A 21,354-nucleotide genomic window follows, 5' to 3' on the forward strand; every position below is an offset into this window, starting at 1 on the left:
TGCCGGCCCCGGCACCCACCCTTCACTCTTGATGCCCGGGAGCTGCCTCTTCAGGGCTTCCTTGTCCTCCGCGGCGAGGAGGCCGAAGCCCTTGAGCTGGCTCGCGCTGTACTCAGGCCGGAAGCCCAGCTCCTCTCTGTTCTCAACAAAGCAGTTCGGGTGGTACCAGCGGTCGATCATGCCTAGCTGGGGCTTCTCGGGGTCCAGCATCTTCTTGGACAGGCGCACCTGGCCCTGCAGGAGAATCCACATGTGTTACCAAAGACAGACAAGGAAGGATGGTCAAACATCGGGGGGCCAGGGGCGACCAGGTCCACACCGAAGGCAATGGGAGGGCTGCTGGGAGGTTTTGGCTCTTTTATGCCACCAAGGATTGTGTTTCCCTCAAGCCTCAGCACCCCATTTAAGAAGGGGTTAAGTCCAACCAGCTACCCGACTACCTAGCTGCCTGGGCAAGTGAGGAGGTAACAGCCTTACCCTGAGGATGTTCTGCTGACCTGGTGCAGACATAAGAACAATGCCTGGGTTGCTCTATCGCAGGCTCAGAAGGAGCCAGTGCAGACCCCAGTTCTAGCAGGGACTTTCTGCAATCCCCCCACCCAGACTCTTCAGTCTCTTGACACATATGAAGACCCCCTAAAATGCAGTAATAAACTATCTATAAGCTAGAATCTAGTCCTGCCATCCTCCCCAGGTTTACAATTCCCAGGCCTGACATTCCGAGTGAGTTTCATGCCTGTGAGCCCAGATTGGAAACCTCGGAACAGGAGCACCGACACTACTCCACTTCAGGCCAAGCAACACGCAGCAGCACACAGTCTCGGGCATTCCCTTTGGAACCTTAACTTTTGCCTCAAATTCTTGTGGTTGAAGGTAGCTGGAAAAGATCTAGCAATTTCATGTTTTTCCTTTCTAAACACCCACTGACTCACCTCAATTTCCTGTATAAAACCAAGGATGCAGAAACCTTTAATCGATGCCTTGAATTAATCAACCAGCATGTTTACCTAAGATCAGAGCATCTTGGGTAATGAGGCTAAAGGGCACAGGCCAACCCCTCCACCTGTGTCCCTGCTACTCAGATAGCCGTCATTCCGCTAGACCAGCTGTCATTCTTCAGGGACCAGAGTTGGTAGGGAAGGGTGGTTAATGAAGTTCCTGTTAAGAGGAAGAAACCTGGAGGCTCACACCAGGAAAGAAACACACTCCTTAAACTTAATGCTACCATAAAACACAGCTTTCCCCCAGCCACTGCAGCGCCCAGGAGAGAGCCCTTGTGTAAATGTTTTTCAAACTCTCCCAGGTCTCCTAAAAGCAGGTGCAGCGACGTACATGGGCTGGACCATGAATAATCAGGGCCAGACCTGCCTGGAAGAAAATTCACTGTCATCTCCTGTCTCTACTAAGATCTTCACTTTATTTTTAACCACTAGTGTTGAGCCAGCACCTAAAGCCCCTATTTTTTCTTTTCCTTTGAGATATCCGATGACATCCAACGCAAGAAATCCAAAAAGTCAGACAGGTGAAGTCCAAAGCTCTCACCTTTTCTATCTTCTCCATGCAGCCCTTGCACGTGCTTCTGTTGGACTTGGCGTACTCTGCTGCAAAGTCGCCCAGTGTCTTCTCCGTCTTGCTGCCAACTCCATCTTGGCCTTTGCCTGAAGCATGAAACACAGCCACGCTCATTTCAGCAGCCTCCATGCAGCTCCAAGGAGCCCCTGTCCTCCTCCTCTACCTCTTGGGATTCCTCTACCAGGACACCTTGTGTTCTGGGTGACCACAGCTGGTCCATCTCATCTACACTTGTTTCTAACCATTGTGGATGGTTAACAGAGGTTCTTTTCTGGCAATAAAATAAAAAAAATTTCTCAGACAGCCTTCTGGAAACAGCACAATGTTAGCTGGTGGTGGTCTCACTGTCCCCCCTCTCCATTTCCTCTGTAGCCCCCTTCTTCACTCTGGAAAGAACCTAAGTGCTTACTATGAAAACCTTGTACCATACTAAATTCCAACACTGCCTTCTAATTTCCATTACACTTTCATTTATCAAAGTTGAGTGATGAGTTAAAGGGAGTATCTTGATATAGGAACAGATAAAAGTATATGTAAGAATTAAACATGTGGCGCTACAAGGATATATTGTACAACACGGGGAATATAACCAATATTTTATAAATATAAATGTAATATATTACACGAGTCACTCTATTGTACACCTGTAATTTATATACTATTGTACATCAACTATACTTAAACGAAAACAAGAGAGCTGACAAACAACAACAAAAAAACAAAAAACCTCCATAATCAAGAGAGAAAAAAAATTAAATATGTGGTAAGGTGGCATTCCTAATTAGCGGGGAAAGATTGAATCATTCAATAAAGAATTTGGGGAAAAATGGCCAACCATTTGGGACAAAAACTAGATTCTTTTCTTATATAAAAATAAACTCCAAGACCGAATGTTTCTCTCCTAAGATCAGGAATAAAGCAAGGCTGTCTTCTCTTACCACAGACAACACTGCACTGGTGGCTCTAATACATGCAGTAGGCAAGAAAACGAAACAAAATGTGTAAGTGTAGAAAAGAACAAGTAAAGCCATCTCTATTTGTAGATGACATGATTGTAACTGGGATTAGTCTTAAGAATCTACAAAAAAGCTACTAGTACTGTTAAGCGAATTCAGCAAATTTGCAGAGCACAAGGTCAATATAAAACATTTCTATATATTAGCAATAAACATACTGGAAAAAGAAACTAAAGCACACTACTATTTAAACAACATTAAAATACACAGAATACTTAAGAGATAAATTTAATAAGACAATAAGACATACAAGATCTCTCTCTACACTGAATCTACAAGATTTTGCTGAAATTAAAGAACTGAATATCATGTTTATGGACCGAAAGACTAAATTTACTAAGATGTCAATAATCCCCAATTTGATCTACAGATTTGATGCAATGCCAATCAAAATCCTAGCAAGCTTTTCTGAGGGAGAAATTGACAAGTTTACCACAAAATTTGTAAGGAGATGACAAAGGACCTAGAAAGGTCAAAATACTATTGAAAAAGAACAAATTTAGAGGAATTACACTACAAGACTTCATGACTTACTCTAAGGTTACAATCATTAAGACAGTGGAGTAGCATAAATCAATGGAACCAAATAGAGACCAGATACAGACCTATCATCAACTGATTTTTTTTTTTTTGTGCGGTAGGTGGGCCTCTCACTGTTGTGGCCTCTCCCCCTGCGGAGCACAGGCTCCGGACGCGCAGGCTCAGCGGCCATGGCTCACGGGCCCAGCCGCTCCGCGGCATGTGGGATCTTCCCAGACTGGGGCACGAACCCGTGTCCCCTGCATCGGCAGGCGGACTCTCAACCACTGCACCACCAGGGAAGCCGCCATCAACTGATTTTGATACAGAAGCCAAAGTCTTTTCAACAAATGGTGCTGGAACAAAATAATAGCCACATGGAAAAAAAAACAAAAAACGTGTGCCTCACACCTAACACAAAAGTTAATTTAAGATAAATAAAATTAATTAATTTAAGATAAGCTAAAACTACAAAACTCCCAGAAGTTCTGGAGCATATCCTTCAATGACCTTAAAGAGCAGGCAAAGATTTCTTAGGAGACAGAAATTACTACCCCAAAAAGGAGGAAAAAAAACCACACACAAAAACAACAAATTGGACTTCATCAAAAGGAAAAACTATTGTTCTTCAGAAAATGTCAGTAGGGCTTCCCTGGTGGCGCAGTGGTTAAGAATCTACCTGCCAATGCAGAGGACACGGGTTCGAGCCCTGGTCTGCGAAGATCCCACATGCCGCAGAGCAACTAAGCCCATGCGCCACAACTACTGAGCCTGCGCTCTAGAGCCTGAGAGCCTCAACTACTGAAGCCCGCGCGCCTAGAGCCCATGCTCCGCAACAAGAGAAGCCACCGCAATGAGAAGCCCATGCACCGCAATGAAGAGTAGCCCCCGCTGGCCGCAACTAGAGAAAGCCCTCGCGCAGCAACAAAGACCCAATGCAGCACCCCCCCCCAAAAAAGTCAGTAAATAAATGAAAAGACAAACCTCTGACTGGGAGAAGGTATTTGCATTATTTATATCTAATAGAGGACACGCACCTAGAATATTCTAAGAACTCTTACAGCTCAATAATAAAGACGTGCAAATTAAAACCATGATATCACTACACACTTATTGGAATGGCTAATATCAAAAAGAGTGACCATACCAAGTGCTGACGAGGGTGTGGAGGAACTCTCAAACAGTGCTGGTGGCAATGTAAAATGGTACAACCGCTTTGGAAAACAATTGGGCACTTTCTTTAAAAAGCTGAATGTACGGGCTTCCCTGGTGGTGCAATGGTTGAGAGTCTGCCTGCCGATGCAGGGGTCACGGGTTCGTGCCCCGGTCCGGGAAGATCCCACATGCCGCGGAGCGGCTGGGCCCGTGAGCCATGGCCGCTGAGCCTGCGCTCCACAACGGGAGAGGCCACAACAGTGAGAGGCCCACGTACCACCAAAAAAACAAAACAAAACAAAAAAAGCTGAATGTACATCTAATGTATGATCTACCACTCCATTCCCAGGTATATACCCAAGAGAAATGAGAGCACATGTATGTACAGAGCTTGTACACAAGTGTTCATAGCAGCTGTATTTGTAATGGCCCCAATCTGTCAACAACTTAAAAGTTACCCACAGGGGAATGGATAAACCAAGTGTGATATACTCAAAAGACTACCCCTCAGTAATAAAAAAAGAACTGATGACACATGAAACAACCTGGATAAGTCTCACAGACATTATGCTGAGCGAAAGCAGCTTACCAGAGAAAAAGATACTATTCCTTTTTCCCTGAAACTCTAAATCACACAAAATTAATCCAAAGGGATAGAAATCAGAACACTGGTTACCTTGCTGAGGGGGAGGATAACTCGGAAAGGGCATAAGGGACCTTTCTGGGGGTGGCGGGTACAGAAATTTGATGGGGTGAATATTAGATGTGTGTATGCATTTGTCAAAACTCACTGAACTGTACACGTAAAGTTTGTGCATATAACTGTATGTACATTATTTTTAAAATTCCGGATGAAAGATTTCAAAATACCAAAACCAGATACTTTATTCAAAATACCAAAAACAGGTACTTCAAGTGAGAAAACAGATGTGACAAGAACATTTAGTCAAAGATGAAGCTTCAATATGATGAAACAGAAAATAACCTATCTAAAAGAAAAATGTCTAACCAGGAAAAATATTTGCAAAACATGAGACCAAGAATTAGTATCTTTTGTACTTCACTAAGGAAAAGAACAATACCCTAAGAGAAAAATGAGGAAAAGACACACACAACTATTAAAGTAACACAAATGACTGATCAACACAGGACAAAATGTTCCATGTCACTAGGAGCAAAATGAAAAGGAATGAAAATACTTAGCGATGGTGTGGAAGTGGAGAAATGGGTACATCTCATACTGTTGGTACAAGTGGACCTGATAGAACCTTTCTGAAAGGCAAGTTGGCACACACACAGAAGGCCTTCAAATACTTCATCTCTTTCAGCAGCATTTCCCCCTCTTGGAATTAAAGAAAAAACTGGACAGGTGCCCAGGATATACCAGAAATCTGCGGCAGCTCTATGTGTAATAGAGCCAAATGGTTTAAAGTCTAGTTTCAAAAGCAAGAGAGTCTGGACTTGAATCTCAGCTCGAGCATTTACCACCAGCGTAACCTTGGGCCACTTACCTAACCTCTAGGTGTCTCAGCTCCTCAACTGGAAAAACTGGTAAAGGGCTGGGGCAAGGATTCAATGAAATTAATATATGTCAAATACTTGAATGATGCACAAAAGTTAGCAAGACCTCAAGAAATGAATACTACGTACCTTTAACAATAATGATGGAAATCTGTAACTTTTAACATGAAGAGTAAATATTAAGCTGTAAAATGCAATAGGTAAGTACAGGGAAATACAAATCAAGATCACCATGAAATACCACTTCAAATCATTAGGAAGAGTTACTAAAAAAAAAAAAAATCCTGAAAAACCAACCTCTCCTCCCCTCCCGCCAAAATCCAGAAAACAAAAGTGTTGATACGGATGTGGAGAAATCAGAACCCCATGTATTGCTGGTGGGGATGTATAATCCCGCAGCTGCTGTGGCAAACAGTACTGCAGTTTACACAAAAAATTGAATATAGAAAAACCATACGATCCAGCAATTCCACTTCTGGGTATATACATAAGAGGATGGAAAGCAGGGTCTGGAACAGATATTTGTATACCAATGTTCACCAACCACCAAAAGGCAGAAACAACGCACGTGTCCATCAATGAATGAATGGATAAACAAAATCTGGTATAGCCATGTAACAGAATATTATTCAGCCTTAAAAAGGAAGGAAATTCTGGGCTTCCCTGGTGGCGCAGTGGTTGAGAATCTGCCTGCCAATGCAGGGGACACGGGTTCGAGCCCTGGTCTGGGAATATCCCACATGCCGCAGAGCAACTAGGCCTGTGAGCCACAACTACTGAGCCTGCGCATCTGGAGCTTGTGCTCCGCAACAAGAGAGGCCGCAAGAGTGAGAGGCCCGCGCACCGCGATGAAGAGTGGTCCCCGCTTGCCACAACTAGGGGAAGCCCTCGCACAGAAACGAAGACCCAACACAGCAAAAATAAATAAATTAATTAATAAACTCCTACCCCCAACATCTTCTTAAAAAAAAAAAAAAGATTTCACTAAAAAAAAAAAAAAAAAAAAAAAGGAAGGAAATTCTGACACACACCACATGAAGGAACCCTGAAGACATTATGCGGAGTGAAATAAGTCAGACACAAATGGACAAATATAGTACAAGCCAAACACAAAAGGACAAATACTGTATGATTCCACCCATATGAGGTACTTAGAAGTAGTCAAATTCATAGAGACAGAAATAAGAGTGGTTGTCAGAGACTGGGGGGAGGTAGATGAGGAATGAGTGTTTAATGGGTATGGAGTGTTAGTCTGGGAAGATGGCAAAGTTATGGAGATGAATGGTGGTGATGACTGCATAACAATGTGAGTGCACTTAACACCACTGAAACGTACACTTAAAAATGGTTAAGATGGTAAATATTGTGTCATGTATACTTTATCACAAGAAGAGGTGACTGAACATTAAAAAAAGTTAATACCTAAGGTAGAATCCCACTTCTGCAGGAATGAAAACACACAAACACACACGCATCAATATTTGAATAGAAAATAATTTTCGAATAAGATACCCGCAACATTAATGATAGTTCTCTCTGAATTATAGGATCTGGGACGATTTAACTTTTTGTTCTCATCAACAGCCTGGAGTCACAACAACAGGTTAAACTGGGTCAGTTCACAGCAAGGTAGAGAAATGAGAATTCAGTCTCAGGAGATCTCCTTCAAAAGGGGACCAAAAAAAAAAAAACTGTTTAAAATTTAAAGGCATCTCAGCAAGTTTGCGGATGTTGACAAACTGACCAAGGCTTATATGAGAGGCAGAGGACCCAGAATAGCCAATACAATATTGAAGAGGAACAAAGTCAGGGGACTGACACTGCCTGACTTCAAGACTTGCTAGAAAGCTATATAATCAAGACAGTGTGGTACTGGTGAAATACACAAATTGATAAATATGCCCACACAGGAGTACACCCACACAGATACAATCAACTGATATTTGAGGAGCAAAGGCAACACAATGGAGAACAGCCTTTTCAACGAGTGTTGCAGGGACATCTGGGCATCCGCATGCAAAAAAATTTAATCTAGACAACAGATTAAACCTGTCACAAATATTAACTCAAAATGGATCATAGGGGCTTCCCAGGTGGCGCAGTGGTTGAGAATCTGCCTGCCAATACACGGGACACGGGTTCGAGCCCTGGTCTGGGAAGATCCCACATGCCACGGAGCAACCAGGCCCGTGAGCCACAACTACTGAGCCTGTGCGTCTGGAGCTTGTGCTCTGCAACAAGAGAGACCATGACAGTGAGAGGCCTGCGCACCGCGATGAAAAGTGGCCCCCGCTCCCCACAACCAGAGAAAGCCCTCACACAGAAATGAAGACCCAACACAGCCAAAAATAAATAAAGAAAGAAAGAAGCTTTCATTTAAAAATAAACAAACAAACATTGTTTTCAGAATAATACTGTGTATCACTGATTTGTCTCAATAGTACTCCCACACCCAGTCTTTGGGGGAAAAAAAAATGGATCACAGACTTAAATGTATTGATAAAACACAAAACTATAAAACTCCTAGAAGATAACACAGGAGAAAATCTAGATGACCTTGGGTATAGTGATGACTTTTTAGATACAATACCAGACCTAGTACATGAAAGAAATAATTGAGAAGCTAGACTTTATTAAAATCAAAAATGTCTACTCTGTGAAAGACAGTGCCAAGAGAATAAAAAAGACAAGCCACAGACCGGGAGAAAATACTTGCAAAAGACACATCTGATCAAGGACTGTTGTCCAAACTACATGAGGAACTCAATAAAACGAACCTGATTAAAATTGGGAGAATATCTGAACAGACCCTTTACCAAAGAACATATACAGATGGAAAATAGACATGTGAAAAGATGCTCAACATCATATGGTACTAAGGAACTGCAAATTAAAATGAGATACCACTACAAACATTTTAGATTGCCAAAATCCAAAACATTGGTAAAAAATCCTGGTAAGAACGTGGAGTAACAGGAACTCTCGTTCATTGCTGGTGGTAATGTAAATGGTTTGGCCACTTTAGAAGACAGCTCGCAGTCTAAACATACTCTTACCATACAATCCAGCAACTGTGTGCCCTGGTATTTACCCAAGTGAGTTGAAAACTTAGGTCCACCCAAAACCCTGCACATGGATGTTTATAGTAGTTTTATTCGTAAGTGCCAAAACTTGGAAGCACCCACGGTGTCCTTAAATAGGTGAATGGATGAACTGTGGTTACCTCCCGACAATGGAATATTATTCAGTGCTCAAAAGAAGTAAGTTATTGAGCTGTGAAAAGATATGCAGGAACCTTAAATGCATTATTACTAAATGAAATAAGCCAATCTGAAATGGTTGCATACTGTTTGATTCTAACTATGTGACATTCTAGAAAAGATGAAACTATGGAGATAGGAAAAATGTCAGTGGCTGGGAGAGGGACGGATTAATAGGTGGAACACAGAGGGATTTTATAAGGGAGTGGGAATACCCTGTACGCCGTTATAATGATTGATATATGTCATTATACATTTGCCCAAACCCATATAAGATGTACAGCACCACGAGTGATGACTAATATAAACTATGGACTTTGGGTGATGATGTATCAGTGTGGGTTCAGTGACTGTAACAAATGGACCATCTGCTGGGGCATGCTGATGGTGGCGGAGGTCACGCCTCTGTGGGTACATGGGAACTCTCCGTACTTTCTGCTTAATTTTGCTGTGGACCTAAAACTACTCTAAAAACTACTACTCTAAAAGGTCTATTAAAGACAACAACCGCAACAAATGTAAAGGCTACATTTCAAGCATCTGGAGAAATAATATCCTGCACCAAACAGAACACTGGGTCACTGAGGCGCTACTGAAATAACAGAGGGGTAAGCTGAAGGACCTTTTCTTTGCTGCCACAGAAAAGCTTCCCCTCCCCCCCGACAACCCAGGAAGCTTTGGGGGTTGGGGCGACCCCCGCACCCTCCCCGGTGTGCACGCACCCGTCACTCCTCCAGCCTCAGCCGTCTTCTTGACCTTCTGCTGGTCGTCCCAGCGGAGCTCAGAGAACCCATCCACCTCGACGTCAGGGTGCCGTATGGAATGGCCGACCTTCCAGAAGCAGGAGAAGTGGTACCAGTGTGGGACTTTTCCGTCGAACATGGGCGACTAGAAGGGCGGAACCAGAGGAGGAGAAAGAGAGTGAGCCTCAGGCCCGGCCCTCAGCAGCTGGCATCCTAGCCCCCTTTTGCTTACCTGTAAACCAAGGGCAGCCTCCTCTCCACTCCCCGACATCGCAGGGGAAAAGCTGCAAACGGATGGACAATCAGCACCCACCCCTCAGCTATGAAAGCTGCGCGCCTGCTGCCGAGCCCGCCCTGGGGACAGGGACCAGGACATCCCTCGGGACTGACCGGCATTTCGGCTAAGAGTTCAGCGTACTGTTACCAAAGTCGCTGCCGTGCTTCAGTCATAGGCTCAGCCCAGAGCTCGGTGAGGGCACGGGAGACGCAAGTCCTGCGTCCCGCACGCCCACACGCGGAGAGGCGCCACCGCCAGGCCCGGCCGCTGGGCCCAAAGGGCTCTGTGCACTTAGAACAATGCGGAACAAGTCCCAGCTCAGGCGCCGGGCCCAGCAAATGTGTCAGAGAAGTGTCACACCGGCAGCGAGCCACACAGATGTGCGTGGGATGAAGGATTTCTACGAGGGAGAGAGGAACCGGGGGGGGGGGGTGTCACCTCACCCCCAGCAGCTGGGAGGTCCCTCCTGCCCCTCACCAGCCACCAGGGGACACCCTGCAGTTGCCTCCCTCTGGGGAACCAGCACCCTAATTTCACAGTTGCATGGGGGTGGGGGTCAGACAGGCAGTAGCTGACTCAGCCTCAACTTGAAACAGCGACCACAGTTCTTTCCACTACACTGCTCGGCAGGAAGAGGTACTTAAAAATACACAAACGGTCTGACCGGAGCAAGAGAGGCCCCAGACATCTGCTCTGATAGAACATAAATCCAAATGTCAAGCAGATGGCATAAAACAGCATTAAAAATAAATACCATGCAGAACTTTCAGGATGGAGTCGTGCGGACAGGGGAAGTACTCTGAAAAAGCAGTGACAAGATCTCCCAACTGGCCCTCTCCTACTAGGTGAGCGGCCTCTCTCTGGATTTAATATACGGTGTTAAATAAAGTGTAGGGTCAATAAGGCTGGGGCACAAGGACTCTTCAGCATCAAGCAGCTTGGGTTTACAGCAGCATCAGCTGTTCCCTGGGCCCAGAATGTGCCCCAGCCCTACCTGGGGCGAACGACACTTCCTCAGGTCCCATAACACCCCTTCCCATGGCCCCCCAGAGTCAAGATCCATTTGGGTTATTATTTGATCAATGTCTGTGTCCTGCGTCGGGTTAGAAGCTCCCAGAGAGGCATGATGCCTGTCTTGCTAGCAACCGGCACCGCCCGCTCACGGCGGGCACTCACAACAGTGTCTGCGGAGCGCCCCAAGTCTGGAGGGAAGAGGGAAGAAAGGTGGGATGGAGGAACTCCTGCCGTGGAAAAGACGCTCCCTCCAAACCTGAGACAGCCCTCCCCACCCCCAACCAGATGACAAACGGTATTTCAGAGAGTAGACCTGTGCCCTGGCTCTCAAACTTTCACCAAGGCAGCTGACACCTCGTTAAGCGTCTGGACGTCTTGTTACCACATCTGTGGTGGCCTCGACCTGGGTCTTCCTGCCCTGGGACCCCTGTCTAAGTCTGCTCTAAGAGCAAAGGGGGGCATGTGGCTCAGTGGCTTTGCCCCCACTGGAACTCATGGCCGTGGCACTTCTTCCTGGCTCTGCTGGGGCCCGACACTTGCCCCTTTAACTTCGGTCTGGGTGCCATGCCCCCAACCACTGGCTCACTGCCAGGCACCAGAGAGGAGGCCTGCACAAGGGTGTACTCACAGCACAGGCTTGGGGGACTGTTAGGGCTCCCGTCCTCCCGCAAAAGAGCAAAGACCCCTTAACCAAGGCAAGGCTTTACTTTAGAACTTAGGACTGAGAATGATACAGCCGTAAGGGAACTGGACCAAGGGCTCAAGACTACTGGCTCCACTCGGCAGCTACCAGGCTCGAGCAAGCAGCAGAATCCTTGACTCAGCAAACATGAGCGCCTACTACACACCAGGGTCCTCACCCAGCCACTCTCAGTCTGTTTCCAGAGAAACGGGCCATGAAAGGAGGCCACACCACAGCCACCCTACCCCGCAGAGAGCGGAATGACCACTACCACGAAGAAAGTCACCATGCAGTTTGCTGCAGGCCCTCCCAAGAACACCAACAAGTCAAAAGGCTGGAAGGCCCAGTTCATCCCCTCGAGGCTGCCCTAGGGCATGCCAGCTAAAGTATCAGGTATTTGATACACAGAGAACAATCCTCCCATACAAAATGTAAGAGAAGGTATTTAAATCCAAGGGAAGTGGGGCGGGGGCGGGCGGGCAAGAATGGCTTCTTTCTTTCTGGCCTTCACCAGCTCAGCCTCCAAGACCAACGTTACATTCTGAGTTAAAACCCCACCCCCAATTACCGTTAGAGAAAACCACACTTAATTTTAATAATAATTTCCTTCACTATCAAGAAGGATCCAGAATGTTAGACTTTCTTACTGCCTGGACTCCGATAGAGAGAGCCAACCCACCTCTTCATTCCTCACCAGTGTCCCTGTCTCCACACACTGGCTGGACTGAGGTTTTCTGTCTTTCCCAATAGAACACGGTCATCTTTGGCTGTCCGGTGAAGGCTATGGTTGTCCCTTTCTCAGACTAACATTTTAAAACGCATGATAAAATACACAGGCTCAAAAAGGAAATCAATTATATTGAAATAATTATCAAAACATTTAAAACGTTTACTGGGATACAGTAATCTACAAGCTTTAAAGCATTAAATAACGAGACATAGTACCCACTTTAATAACTACTGTGATCTTGTAGCGATGAGTGTTAAGTGGTTGTTCTAAGAAATCCCCAACAACTGTAAAGTGATGTGAAAATAACAGTAACTACTACTGATGACAAAAATCACAGGTACTGCTAATGCGCCTTTGCTTTGCAGGTTACATTCATAATTGTAGGAAGTAATGAATTGTAACTTAAGTCTAGTGAAGATAGGGATGCATATTTTTTCTCACTGAAACTCATGGACCTCTTGAGTTCTATCTGCTGTCCCACAGACCCCAGGTTAAGAGCCCCTGCACTAATGGCAACTTCACACGATCGGCGGCCCAAACATTAGGGTGAAAAGATGCTCTGCAGGAGATATAGCGCCTCAAATGGTAGGCCTTGCCCACTTTTCCATCCTCAACTTCCTGCCACTTCTGTGGTGAGCTCCCATCTTGGGCACATCATGCCTAGGCAATAGCTCCATCAGGTGGCACCCACCCCTGCACAGCAATGTTTACCAGTCATCACCCTTTTAACCAAACTGGAAGCTCCCAGCGGTGGAGTCTCTCCTTGTGCCCCTAACACAGTGCCCAGAACCTAGCAGCTGCTCAGCGAGTGTTTACTGAACGAATAAGTATTGTGTGCCAGGTACTGAGCTAGGTGGCCCTGAGGCTGATTCCAAGATGACAACCTCAGTCCCTGCCATAGTATGAAATGAGACAGCCTAAGTACACTATGGTACCCACTCCCCTCCAGCCAGTAACTGCGGCAAATCCAGCAGTACCATCCGGTCCTTCATAAAACACATACTGCCTCACCGCCCGTAAGGAAAATCAAGTTACCTTGACCATGAGCACTAAGCTTGGATAAAAGCTTTCTGTTGGGAGTGGGGAAGACAGGGCAGGTGGGAACCCTGATTAGGCAGGCAGACGGGAGCTGAAGGAGGCAGGAACCTCCAGCCACACTACCTCACTCCAACACCCCTCCCGCCATTGGGCAAGCCTCAGGGACCACCGGAGGGAAATCCCGAATCTGTCAAGAAGCCCAGTTGAGGAACCCCAGGAGCCACTCTTACTCAAACCAGATAGCTGCAAAAGCATCAGGAGGACGTGTCTCTGAACTTGGAAAGTTTGAGGAAAATGTTAAACCATAAATTAAGCCAAAAGTGAATGCACTGTACTGAAATGACACCAACTTGCATAGTTTTGCATAATTAAAAAAAATGAGAGTGAGTGGGTGTTGAAATGATAGCCAAAAATAGATTAAAAAAAAAAAAAACCCTCACTTGCCAGTCGCCACCATCAATGTAGGACAAAAATCTTCCAGAATAAGGTAGGTCAAAACCAGACTAGCTTCAAAAGACCGCGCGTACGTTTTCTTCCCAAGGCGAATGGCAATAAAACAAACCCAGAAATAAGGACAGAAGCGGCTGCTTATTTTTACAAAGTAAAAGGCACCACTAGCTCCTGACCGTATTTCCCGGGCTTTTGCTGCAAGATCAGCAAAACCTTTCAGAAGGGTCCACCCGGCGGGCCATACACGGGACGAAAGGAAGCAGCTGCGCCCGCAGGCCCCGCGCGGGCTCGGAGGGGCCGGCCCGGCCTGCAGCTCCCGACCAGCCCTCCCCCCACCCTCCCCGGACGCGCGGAAGCCCCAGCCTCGCACAAAGCGGCCTCTCCGCCCGCACCTGCACCATGATGGCCATCCGGAGCGAGTCCTTGGGGATGCTCTCGCTGCATTTCTTGCAAGAGGCGCGCCCGCTCTTGGCGTACTCGACCCGGTAGAGCTTGTCCGATGACTCCGCCATCCTCCTCCTCGAGCTGCTGCAGCTCCGGGAGCCCGACGCCGCTACCTGGAGACCCGCTGCTGCTACTGCCGCCTCGCCAGCCGCTTCACTCCCCGCTGGCGCCCGAGCGTCTAGAGACGCAACCACCGCCGCCTCCGAGCACGCCGCGTAGGCCACTCGTCGCTCCGGATAGATTGCTGATGCCTGGCGGCGGGCACGCCCCGGCGTCCGCGCTCACGGGGCGGGGCCGCCGGCGCGCGCGCCCCCTGCCGGCAGTGGGGCGGCGTTTCCCCGGCGCCTGAGGCTGCGGGAGCTAGACCCCGGCAGCTGCGGACCGAGGCCGGGCTTAACCCAGGCCTGTAGCTCTTTGAAGGACGAAGCGCCACCCCTTTAACCATTTGTCCCCAGGAAGGCTTACGTGCTCTCACAACTAATTCCAGCCTCGTCCCTTTTTAATACGTGTATCCTCTCTCCCCTGAGGGCGGATAGGTCTGGAAGGCGCTGGGCTGGCTCGGGAATGTGGTTGATCTGCCAAAGAGAGGTCAACCTGGGCTGGCCCTCGGCGGGCGTTATAACTGCAGTCCGCAGACCGTTGGGACCCAATACTAACTGAAATCTAGCATCGCCTTCATTATGAATTTTAATGCATGGATACAGATTCTGGGAGTCTTAGCAATACCTGTGACTTTGTCAGCAATAGTTAGCACAGATGCTTCCCTATCACTTTGCGATATTAAGCTCATCGCTACTTAAATTGCAGTAGTTAAGAGACCTGCTGCTACTAGATCTTGTTTTTTAATGTAGAACTCTGTTTTTATATAACTGGTTTCTTTTAAAATTCTATGCATTTAATTTTATCCATTTAAAACATTGTAACAGGGTTTCCCTGGTGGCGCGGTGGTTGAGAATCTGCCTGCCAATGCAGGGGACACGGGTTCGGGCCCTGGTCTGGGAAGATCCCACATGCCGCGGAGCAACTAGGCCCGTGAGCCACAACTACTGAGCCTGCGCATCTGGAGCCTGTGCTCCGCAACAAGAGAGGCCGCGATAGTGAGAGGCCCGTGCATCGCGATGAAGAGTGGCCCCCTTGCCGCAGCTAGAGAAAGCCCTTGCACAGAAACGAAGACCCAACACAGCCAAAAATAAATCATAAATAAATTTAAAACATTGTAACAGAGTGTGCTGTCTTTGAGACTATTCAGTTCTATAGAGGACAAGAAAAATAAACGGGATGAATGAAACAAAACTTGTTAAACAGAGAGGAGAAGAAGAAAGCTAGTAGCTTTTGAGACATGGATGCTGAGTAAGCAAGAAGGTTGTGGGACATAGGCAAGAAGCTTAAGTAGTGACCTGTTAGATATGTTGAAGATAAATAGAGTTAAGTGGAATATATGATGGAACAAATAAAAGCATTTTACTTGGAGAGAAACCAAAGGGCATCATCATTCGACGTCTGGGTTGACAACTATGTCCTCCCTAATGACCACCCACTGGTGATAACGCTATGGTCCCATTCTGGCTCCCCTATGCTCTGCCCAAGAGTTGCAGATAAAACCCACGTCTGTTCAGCAGGCTGATTGGCAATCTATGTTTGTGGCCAGGCGTAGTTGGCCCTGTGTCTTTCTGATAGGTGACTGTGAGTTGGCTCCAGATACTCTCTGTTGAGTAGCCTTGAGCATCCTCAGCTCTGGTCTTCATAACCCCACTGTCGGTGGGGCTGGATGATGAAGCAGAGAGACAGAGAGAAAAAGAGACAGAAAATGAACATTGCATGACCCCAGGTTTAGATGGTGTGCTCCACCTCACCTCTAGCCTGTCCTGGGTATGTTATGCACCCCATGTTGTTCCCTGCTACAGGAAGTTTCAATCAGGTGTTTCAGATGGATTTAATAAGCCCCACAATTCAAGCATCTTAATTTGGTCTGTGGGGCTTTCTGTTTTGTGACTTAGATAACTTGCCTGATAGTGTATCTAGAAGCTACCATTGCATTTGAGGTCCACAGACTTCATTGGATTGACAAATGGGTCCTGGGTGCACACACAAAGGTTAAGGATTCCTGCCCTACGTATATCCAGACAAAACTATAATTCAAAAAGATACATACATCCCTATGTTCGTAGCGGCACTATTTACAATAGTCAAGATATGGAAACAACCTAAATGCCCATCAACAGATGAATGGATAAAGAAAATGTGTTTTATATATATATATATATATATACATATATATATATATACAATGGAATATTACTCAGCCATAAAAATGAATGAAACAATGCCATTTGCAGCCACATGGATGGACCTAGAGATTATCATACTAAGTGAAGTAAGTCAGTAAGAGAAAGACAAATACTATATGATATCACTTATATGTGGAATCTAAATTATGACACAAATGACCTTGTCTATGAAACAGAAACAGACTCACAGACATAGAGAACAGACTGTGGTTGCCAAAGAGGAGGGTTGGATTGGGAGTTTGGGATGAGCAGATGCAAACTATTATATATAGAATGGATAAACAACAAGGTCCTATTATATGCCACAGGGAACTATATTCAATTTCCTGTAATAGACCGTAATGGAAAAGAATATGAAGAAGAATATATATATATATATATATATATATATATGTAATATGTATAACTGAATCACTTTGCTGTACAGCAGAAATAATGCAACATTGTAAATCAACTATACTTCAATTAAGAAAGAAAAGAATTTCTGCCATAGAACACTAAGGAGAGCCAGGTATATTCTACTGCCTACTTGATATTTCTGTTTGGATGTCTTATATATATATATACCCAGTGATGTCCAAAACCTCCCCTAGTACTTTCCACCACAGGAAATGGTCCGTGGTTCTCCACGTTGCTTAAGCCAAATGCCTTGGAGTCAACTTGACTCCTTTTCTCTTTTGTTCCACATCCAATCCGTCACTGAATCCTGACTTCCATGACCTCAGTAGTTTCTCACCACCTTCCCATCAACACAGCACCACTGTCTGGACCGCCATCATCTTTTGTGGTTCCGAGACAGTCCCCTTCCCTGCTGGCCTTCCTGCAGTCTTTTCTCCCCATGGAAGCATGTGAGGTCACTTTAGATCTCAACCTGTGTTACTTCGACATTCAAAACCTTCCAAAGGCTTCTCATCACACTTGGAATAAAAGCCAGAATTCTTCCTGTGGCTGAATCTGAGCCCTGTCTGCTACCCTGACTTCACGGCCTCCGTCTCCTGGGGGCTCCAGCTGCCCCAGCCACACTGGCTTCCTGCCTGTTCCTCAAATGCCACAAATTCACTCCCACCTTGGAGATTTGGAGATTTGCGTTTACGTTTCCCGGAACAGTCTTTACCAGTGAGTGCAGGGCTCACTCCCTCTCTTCGTTCAGCTTCTGCTCACACATCACTGTGATGACCCCAGCTAAGGTGCTTCGTCTGCACGCCATCTTCAACTTCTTGCCCTGCTTGTGTGCTTCTTTGCACTTATTACTCCTAAGCATATTTCATACACATGTATATGTTTATTGTCTGTCTCTTTCACCAAAATGTAAGCTCCACCAGGGCAGGGGTTTTAATCATTTTGCATGTAGTAATATTCTCAGTGCCTGGAACAGTGCCAAGCACTCAAAATATATATATATATATAGATACTTTTTGCGGTACGTGGGCCTCTCACTGCTGTGGCCTCTCCTGTTGCGGAGCACAGGCTCTGGACGCGCAGGCTCAGCGGACATGGCTCATGGGCCCAGCCGCTCCGCGGCATGTGGGATCCTCCCGGACCGGGGCACGAACCCGCATCCCCTGCATCAGCAGGTGGACTCCCAACCACTGCACCACCAGGGAAGCCCCACTAAAAATATTTTGTTGAATGATTGAATGAATCCACATTTGGCACTTCCTCTGCACAGCCCACCTGTTTAATAATAAGGTTCCTTCACACTTATATAGATTTTTGTGTTTTACAATGGGCCTTCCCGAATATTATTTTGTTTGCTTCTCATTATAATGCCATAAAATAGTTTTCTTTTTTCAAAAAACTAATAAACTATTATATTTACTTAGAAGCATTCAGGCTGTCACAAAACGGTTACAACTCCCCCAACCCGTAATTACAGAGTAAAATTCAGTAACAGAACAATTATTTCGTATAAGCTGCATGAGAGACAACTGAAAAAACGACAGTGCCCTATATAATTAATTTGTCCTGTGCACCTACAAGAACCTGCTTTGAATTCCCATGCTGGGTCACAACCTGTATACAATACCAGGTAAGGTTAGTGGCCTTGGAAAATATCACCAGGACAGGGTTGTATAAAAAATTATTTGGGAATTCTTGTTAACAATAACCCCCCACACCAAAAAGGGGCAGTTTAAAAGAAAATCTTACCCAGCTTTACATTTCAATTTTTTTTTAATTTAAAAGGAATGAAAAAAAAAAAAAAGAATTGTGTCCAGGGAGGTTAAATGCTTAATAGACAAGAAAAAAAAATGCTGCCCTAGAACCACTTCATTCATCATCATCATCTTCAACTTTGTTGTCTTTATCTTCCTCTTCCTCATCGTTCTCTCCTTCTTTCTCTTTCTCCTCTACCTTTTTTTTTCTTATCTTTTTTTCTTGGATCAGCCTTGACAGCCTCCTTTTTTTTTTTTTTTTTTGCCACATCAGCTTCCCTTTGGCTCAGGACGCAGCAAGATCCTTTTGGTACTTTTCCTTCCTCTGAACAGACTTCTTTTCAGGCTGCCTGCCATCCGCAGCACTGTCACTCACATCTCTCCCAGTTTCTTTGCATCATTGCCAATAGACAGACCAGGATCTCCTGTGGTTTGGGGGTGGTACTCAGAAGACGAGAAAGAGGCCATAGAAGGCTTTTTGGGTGGTTGAAATCCCTGAACTTCTTTTCGTTTCCATTTTGGGAGGAATAAAAGTTTTCATTTCTGTTTTATAAGGGGCCTTGTCCTCTCTTGACATTCCTCCAATTTCCTTTCTCTTTGGCAGACAAAGCTTTCCACCTTTCTGAGCATTTTAAAGAACATCTTGAGAAGTTGACCGAAGCATCTGGATGGTTTTTTCCTGAGCTCCTTCCAGCAAGTTTGCCCAGAGTGCCTATGATGCCATTTGGCCTCAGGCTTTTTAGGACCTCCTCTGCCCATGTTTAGTTATTTTTCCTCAGGGAGGCACAGAGTTGCTCGGTGCCCCTTGCTCTCACTTGCCTCGGCAGTGTCTCTAGGTATTTTTTTTTTTTTTTTTTTTTTAATTTATTTATTTATTTATTTATTTAGGGCTGTGTTGGGTCTTCGTTTCTGTGTGAGGGCTTTCTCTAGTTGTGGCAAGCGGGGGCCACTCTTCATCACGGTGCGCGGGCCTCTCACCATCGCGGCCTCTCTTGTTGCGGAGCACAGGCTCCAGACGCGCAGGCTCAGTAGTTGTGGCTCACGGGCCTACTTGCTCCGCGGCATGTGGGATCTTCCCAGACCAGGGCTCGAACCCGTGTCCCCTGCATTGGCAGGCAGATTCTCAACCACTGCGCCACCAGGGAAGCCCTCTAGGTATTTTTAATACCAGTTTTCATGTAAGAACAGGAACCCGACAGGTCTGGAGACTTGCTCATCCCTCGGTCATGTAAGCCTTGTCCGCTGCCTCTCCTGCTCTTTCCTCTCCCTCCCTCTGCCGTTGTCTTCACCACCTCGCCCCGCAGCATTATTCTTCTCACCCTCTTTCAACATGTCCATTGCCAAAGTTATCTTTTTTAAAAACAAGTTTGGTCATGACTTCTATCCTGCTCAAACCCCTCTGTTGAATCCCTGTATTAAAACTTTCTGATTATACGTGACAGAAACCCGGCTTGAAAAAAGGCCCAAAGGGGGGTTTCAGGAGGGGGTACTGGGGTATCTACAGAACAGAAGGAAGAATTAACCAGATCATGGGAAGGACTAAATGCAGATGGACAGCAGAGATGGTGGGATCTAGGGACTGAGATGCCTCTGGGACTCTGTCTGCTTCTTGTCTCTGCTTCTCCAGAGCATCTTTCTTTTCTTTTCTTTTTTCTTTTTTTTTTTTTTTTGCAGTACACGGGCCTCTCACTGTTGCGGCCTCTCCCACTGTGAAGCACAGGCTCCGGACACATAGGCTCAGCGGCCATGGCTCACGGGCCTAGCCGCTCAGTGGCATGTGGGATCTTCCCGGACCGGGGCTCGAACCCATGTCCCCTGCATCGGTAGGCGGACTACCAACCACTGCACCACCAGGGAAGCCCAGAGCATCTTTCTTATAGGAGACCGGCTTCTGCCACATACGGCAGAAATCAAGGCCACCGATGTCTCTTGACCTCCCCTTTTTATGGCTCCTACCACCAGGAGGAGGGTCTTTTTTCCTCTGTTTTGCATAAGACATTCCGGTTGAGAATTCTGATGAAACCATTGTGGGTCAGATGCCCACCCCTGGACCAATCAACAGGGACCCAGAGGTACAGTCATGTAAGAACATGGGGGCTTCCCTACAGCCATGTGGATGGGGTGAGGGATGTCCCCAGAGAAAGAAGGGGCTAGGCAGACAATAGTCACTCCACTTTGCTGAACCAGATCCAGACAGCTGGTGGCCTGAAGGCCACATTTGGCCTACGACATTGTCTTGAATAGGCTTAAAATTGTTTTGAACTATTTGTCAACATTTCAAAACCTGGATATTTCTCCTAAAAGCCTGGATTTCAACATATTCCTTGAAAATGTTGAAATGTGAGATCACTGGGCCCTTACATTCTCACGTGGCAACAATTGGCTGGAGCTGAATGGAGGTTGCTCATTTAAATGGGGTATTCAATTGTGGCTGTCCTTTGACCTCTTGCTACTTCCCTGTTGTAGTTATCTATTGCTGCATAATCAACCAC

General features: G+C 46.1%; 1 protein-coding gene across 2 annotated transcripts in view; it reads right to left on the reverse strand.

The window, feature by feature from the left end:
- PARP1 (poly(ADP-ribose) polymerase 1) overlaps positions 1-14,666 on the reverse strand; it is a 42,981-nt gene extending 28,315 nt beyond the window's left edge. Inside the window, exons 1-4 of one of the 2 annotated variants that reach the window (XM_081256234.1) lie at positions 14,370-14,666; positions 9,766-9,931; positions 1,543-1,658; positions 20-234 (exon numbers count right to left, since the gene is read on the reverse strand). In XM_081256234.1, coding sequence (XP_081112360.1) covers positions 20-234; positions 1,543-1,658; positions 9,766-9,931; positions 14,370-14,489 — 617 coding nt within the window. In that variant the 5' untranslated portion in view covers positions 14,490-14,666. Of the gene's footprint in view, positions 1-19; positions 235-1,542; positions 1,659-9,765; positions 9,932-10,018; positions 10,277-14,369 lie in introns of those variants that run through there. The other variant, XM_081256235.1, reaches the window with a different exon arrangement.
- Between the last annotated feature and the right edge of the window lie 6,688 nt (positions 14,667-21,354).

Source organism: Mesoplodon bidens (assembly GCF_964165515.1).
Source record: "Mesoplodon bidens genome assembly, chromosome: 2".
NCBI lineage: Eukaryota > Metazoa > Chordata > Mammalia > Artiodactyla > Ziphiidae > Mesoplodon > Mesoplodon bidens.